The following is a 6,146-nucleotide window of genomic DNA, read 5'->3' as shown; positions in this document are numbered from 1 at the left end:
GTGAGCATAAAGGGGAATTACGGAGTTTACAACGGTGATATTTAATTTTATGCAGATGAGAGCCTCGAGCGATAAAAAGTAATACATAGTTAAACTTGTTCTTTTTTTACATGCTCTCATTATTTGATATACATATGGACCGTTTTTTATGGATATGTGTACATGCTTGTACGCCCGCCTTAAGAGCGACAGCAGTTGTACATACTATGTACACATCATATCCCGTTCGCCTGCATTCGTCCAGTATAATAGTATGTATGAGCCCAAGTAATTACCCTCCTCCATGTATATGCTCATATGTTTTGCAATTGGAATATAAAGTGAGTGGTTTTACAATATTAATGTACATATGTTCAATAACGGACTGGGAATATTTATGCTAGGGTGGTACAAAATGTTTAGAAGTTTAAACAAAATGATAAAAATATTTGAAGCTTAAATGTAACGCTTTATATTGCGATGTGAGGCTCATGATTTATGTTGATTGCATTATCGGCTGCTGCTCCGAACATACTCCCCGCGTTGAAAGGTCAGGGCTTTCAACAGTATCGTTTACTGGAAGGACGCACAGCTTGTTCACTGCTCGACGGGTTGTTCCACTAGACGTGCGTAAAAACTGCCACTCGTACTACACCATCAGCTCCAGGGATAACCTCGATTACACGGGCCAGGGGCCACTTCAGAGGCGGTGAGTTTTCGTCCTTGACGCATACGATATCGTTCACTTGAATGCTGGCCTGAGGTGTGCGCCACTTCGCTCGTTGCTGGAGGAGAGTGAGATATTCTCGACTCCACCGATTCCAGAAAATTTGGTGCACGTGAGTTGCGCGCTGCCATCGGTCAAGACGATTACAATTTAAATGTCTCAGGTCAGGTTCAGGTAGAGCTATTAGGGGACCACCAATCACGAAATGCCCTGGCGTCAATACGTCTAAATCCTCTGAATTTTCTGAAAGTGGTACAAGAGGACGAGAATTAATAACAGCAGCGATTTGACATACCAGAGTGCGCAATTCGTCAAAGCCAAGAAGTGAAGAGCCAACCGAACGATAAAAGTGCTGCTTAGCTGTTTTTACGGCTGCTTCCCACAAGCCGCCGAAGTGCGGCGAGCGGGGCGGGATGAATCGCCAATCAAACCCATTGTTGAGACAGTGGTTATGGACCTCGCTGCGATGCTCCTCGCTTAAAAATAGGCGTCGCAAATCACTCAACTCGTTTCTTGCGCCTACGAAGTTTGTTGCATTATCTGACCAAATGCAGCTGGGTACGCCACGAGTAGCAACAAATCTCTTTAGAGCGTCGATAAAGGCGCTGGTCGATAAGTCTTTCACTAACTCCATCCAGACGGCTTTTGTTGCGAAGCAGATAAAAACGCTAACGTAACATTTTTGAGGGGACTTGTTACGCATTTCTGGCTTATAATAGAACGGCCCACAATAGTCTACACCAGTGACAATAAAGGCGCGTGAGGCCGCAATGCGATCCTTAGGCAAGTCAGCCATGATGTGCTCGACGAGTCGCGGTCTCGATTTACAACATATAATGCATTTACCGAGGGCGTGGGCGACAGTTTTTCTGCCACCTATGGGCCAGTATTGCAAGCGAATGGCTGCAAGTAGTGACTGCGGCCCTACATGATGATGCTTGTGATGAAAATGTGCAATTATGGAGAACGTCAGCGGATGATTCTTTGGTAGAATACACGGGTGACGCGCTTCAAAGCCAAGAGTTGAATGCCTCAGGCGACCATCAACTCGAATCAGACCGATGTCATCTAAAAATGGTGATAATGAAGAGATGCTGCTAGATGATGAGACACACCTCTTATTTTTCAGAGCGACGTAATCTGACCAAAGCTGCGCTCTCTGAACGATGCGAATTAACAACTGAACCCCATGATGAATGTCCCGAGACGTGAGCTGCGACGTCCTTGGCAATTTTTTTATATTGATAAATTTGCTTACGTAACCAAAAATACGCTGCATTTTGCCAAACGAGTTGATGTACTTAAATGAAAGAGATACGTCGGGTCGATCATTTGATGTGAGTAATACCTTTTGACGAGTTTCCAAAAGCTTGGTTTGTGGTTCGCGAAATTCAGGCCAGCTGATTTCTGCTTTGTGCAAGAATATTGGACCGTGCATCCAAGAGCTGATTGCAAGAGCTCTCTTGGTGCGGCCCCTTTGGATAGGATGTCTGCTGGGTTCATGGCTGTAGGAACATAGTGCCAAGTCATCCCCTGTGTAAGCTCCTGTATAGCACATATTCGATTAGCGACGAAAACGTTAAATTTTGAAGATTCTTCCTGCAGCCATGATAGAACGATCGACGAATCTGACCAACAATAGAAGCGGCAGTCAAAAACCTTCATCTTGGCTATCTCACCTACTAACTGCGCAAGCAGAGCGGCAGCGCTGAGTTCCAACTTGGGCACAGTCAGAGTTTTCAGTGGAGCAACGCGTGCCTTTGAACATAGCAACTGTAATTGGACGTTGTTATCCTTAGTTGAGCGAGCATATACACAAGCGCCATATGCTTCAAGGCTAGCGTCGCAAAACGCATGAATTTCAAGCGCGGCTCCAGGCTGTAATACATAGCGCGGAAATGACGAATGTTGAATGTTGACGAAATCTTCACAAAACGTAGACCAGGCCGTATCCAGTGAATGGGGCAAGCTTTCATCCCACGCGAGCTTATCCCTCCACATTCGCTGTAAAAGAATTTTCGCCCTTGTCAGAGTGGGGCCTAGTAGGCCAAGTGGATCGTAAAAACGAGCTATGGTAGCTAATACAGAGCGTTTGGAATTTCTGCCAGATCTGATCGGCGAAAACGAAAACAACAGAGTGTCTTTGAACGGATCCCAGACTAGTCCCAGAGCCTTGGTGATATCACTGCCGTCATCGAATTTGAGAAAGCTTTCTCTTTCTGTTTGGGGAATATCGCCGAGAACATCAGGGCTGTTGGAGCACCATTTCCGTAATTGGAAATTACCTAGAGAAAGAAGACCTGTTGTTTGCTGCATAATGTTTCGCACTTCCCGCACTGAATTGCCACCAGATATCATATCATCCACATAGAAGTCTCGAAGAACGACCTTTGAACCCAGGGGATATGCTGATGATTCATCAAACGCGAGCTGATGCATGGCCCGAATAGCCAGAAATGATGCAGGCTTAGTTCCATAGGTCACCGTATTCAACTTGTACACGCGTAGGTCATCTTGTGGAGAGTCACGCCATAGTATACACTGGAGCATGTCGTCTGGTGCAGTGACTCGAACGCATCTATACATTTTGCAGATGTCTCCAGTAAGTGCGACGGGAAACGATCGAAATCTAATGAGGATGTTGAAAAGCTTCGGTTGTATTGTTGGACCTGACATGAGCAGATCGTTCAGCGACAAGCCCGAAGTTGTAGCTGCAGATCCATCAAATACAACTCTCAGCTTTGTTGTAGTGCTGTCATCCTTGATGACACAGTGATGTGGAAGGAAAAACTTACAGTCATGAACATCCTTACTGGAGACTAGTGACATGTGGTTGAGATCCAAATATTCGTTAATGAATGCCACATATTGTTCCTTGAGCTGTGGATTGCGAGTCAGTTTTCGTTCAAGACTGCGAAAGCGATGTAGTGCCTGTAAATACGAATCACCTAGTGACTCCACGCTACTCTTCATCGGCAGACGCACGGAATACTCGCCTGAAGACAGACGCGAATAATTTTGCCTAAAGTGCTCTTCGCAGTCGAGCTCTTCCTTTGTTGTTTTAGCGATTGGCTCAATTACATGGTCGATTTCCCAAAAACGACGCACTAAATAATCTAGCCGAGTACTACAATCAATGTCAGTAGATGACCGTTGACGTACGACGAAAGATGAGAGTTTGGGCGTTTCTTGTCCACCACCGGACAGCACCCAACCAAACCGAGTTTTTTGAAGCAATGGCAGCCCAGGCGCCAACTGAATTTGGCCCACACAGAGAAGTTCGAAGAAGAGTCCTGCTCCTATAAGCAGATCAATACGCTGTGGTATGTTGAAGTTGGGATCAGCCAGCTGGATGTTGGAGGGAAGTCGCCAATTAACGGTGCTCACTGTAAGGCCAGGTTGACTTTCAGTGATCGTTTGTGCGACAACAGCAGTAATCGTCGTCGAGAAATCAGAAGTCCGCGACTTCAGTACGAGATCGACCGAGTATCCCTCCGTTGAAAAGTTGACGTCGCCAATGCCAGATACTCCAGCGAAGGTTTTGGTTTTGCGCAGCTGCAGCTGGTTTGTGAAACGAGAGGTGATAAAGTGCAGCTGTGAACCAGAGTCTAACAGCGCACGACAAGGTACGAAAGTGCCGGCACGATTTTTTACAAAAATTACCGCAGTGGCTAGAAGCACAACATCAGATGGAGAAGTAAGGGCCTGGGACGAGGCAGATAAGGCTGCAGTCATGGCATTAGGTTGGGCTGTAGCGGATTTCAAAGTTAAGCCTTGAGGGCTGGTGGCAGTTGGAGCAGAGCGCTCAAAGTGCAAAAGTGTATGGTGCTTTGATTGACAGTTACGACAAGACCCCGATTTGCAGTCGCGCATCTGATGACCTTTTTTTAGACAATTGAGACATAGAGCGAGTTGTTTAACCTCTTTTTGGCGGAGGTTTGGCGACAGATTTGTAAAGCGAGGACAATGGTATATCAGATGCTCATGGGATCCACAAAATACGCAACCGCCCACTGAGCCACCAGAAGCAACAAATGATTTTCTTTGGTTGGTACTCACGTTTTTACCAGATTTACCAGCTTGACCAACTGGTGTTTGCATAACGTGTTCGACGTTTTCGAGCGTTCTACAGCGCTTCTCCAGAAAGGTAGATAACTGGTCCCACGAAGGTAGTTCGTTTGTCGGCGAATTCTCCTCCCATTTGGATTGAGTCGCTTTGTCTAACTTCTGTATTAGTAGTTGTACAATGATACAGTCGGATATTTGCTCCTTGGACCCAATCGATTGCAGTGCACGTATGTGAGCGGTGACTTTGTCAGTTAGTTCCCGTAGCCTGCCTACTGACCCATCTGCTTTGCCCAGCCCGAAGATCTCCCTGATGTGTGCCTGAAATATAAGACGCTTGTTATCAAAACGCTTATGCAAAAGATCTAATGCATTTTTATAATTAGCCTCATTTTTTTCTAGAGAACGTATGGTATCCAGCGCTGCACCACTCAGGCAGGAACGTAGATGTTGAAGCTTGTCGACCGGCGTAAGGTCGCTATCCTTGTCGATGACAGATACGAACATGGAGAAGAAGTTTGTCCACTCAGTATAGGCACCAGTGAACTTTGGCAGTGTAAGTAACGGCAAGCGTGATCGGTTGGTGTTCACTATAATTGATTGCGACTCATTGGCGTTAACCCTGAATGTGGAGCATAGCTGAGGTGCACTTCGCTTTCCAATTTCACGCTGCAGAGTGGATCTGAGGTTAACTAAATTGGAGTCGAATTTACCAGGCAGATCGCTGCAAATTGAATCGAAATCCAATTCCTCCAAGCTTGTGTGCGCACCGTTGAAACTTGACTTCAGTTCCCCCAATGAGTCCAGTAGTGCCGTCAGAGCGTATTCGTCCATCCCGTGCAGCTTATCACTGTCCATCTCGGCAGCTATTCGCTCAAGCCGGTTGAATATTGCTTTTGTTTTTAACTTAAAAAAGCTAACTCGATCTGTGGCCACCTGTTCATTTGATTGAGCAGCATTTTCGCTACCTGGAGTACCATTAGCTGGGTTAAGTGTCATGATGGATTCAAGTCGAATTTATATCGGCAGCGCGTGATGTGTACTACACTCGGGAAAAATCGCAACTGGAAACCGTTGCGTGGGAAATGAACAGAAATAGCGGCTCACAAAATATGCTGAAGACGTAAGCTAACAGTTTAACTGTTTCAAGATCACGCTACAAGTTTCACAAAGTTCCGTGCTCTTGAATAACGGATTCAAATTTTCGGCTATAGGCGTATACGAGTATATTATTATGTACAAAGCGTTATGCACACAGTTTAATCTCCCAAATATCGAAAAGTACAATTCCACCAAAAACGCACGGCGATCACGTCGGGGTCACCAAATGTTGAGATGCAAAGCTTTTTTTGCAGCTATTAAACTCCAAATTAAC

The 6,146-nt window shown here is 45.7% G+C and overlaps 2 protein-coding genes across 2 annotated transcripts; both read right to left on the bottom strand.

The window, feature by feature from the left end:
* Nucleotides 1–1,001: 1,001 nt before the first annotated feature.
* Nucleotides 1,002–1,502, bottom strand: LOC118756277 (the record flags this gene model as incomplete). The annotated part of the gene is made up of 1 exon (XM_036491044.1): nucleotides 1,002–1,502. A coding segment is annotated over exon 1 (501 nt), but the record flags the coding sequence as incomplete, so codon positions are not given.
* A 458-nt stretch (nucleotides 1,503–1,960) lies between these two features.
* Nucleotides 1,961–6,133, bottom strand: LOC118756276. Its single transcript, XM_036491043.1, has one exon. The coding sequence runs from the start codon at nucleotides 5,768–5,770 to the stop codon at nucleotides 1,961–1,963; it is 3,810 nt and encodes a 1,269-aa protein (XP_036346936.1). The 5' UTR covers nucleotides 5,771–6,133.
* Nucleotides 6,134–6,146: the final 13 nt, after the last annotated feature.

Source organism: Rhagoletis pomonella, unplaced genomic scaffold (assembly GCF_013731165.1).
Source record: "Rhagoletis pomonella isolate Grant_MI unplaced genomic scaffold, Rhpom_1.0 Rhpom_scaffold_09571, whole genome shotgun sequence".
Taxonomy (NCBI): domain Eukaryota; kingdom Metazoa; phylum Arthropoda; class Insecta; order Diptera; family Tephritidae; genus Rhagoletis; species Rhagoletis pomonella.
The sequence above is the reverse complement of the archived record's forward strand: the minus strand, read 5'-3'. Positions and strand labels throughout refer to the sequence as shown.

Bases quoted from the DNA above. Each gene is read 5' to 3' on its own strand.
- LOC118756276 (XM_036491043.1), bottom strand. From the start codon at position 5,770: ATGACACTTAACCCAGCTAATGGTACTCCAGGTAGCGAAAATGCTGCT.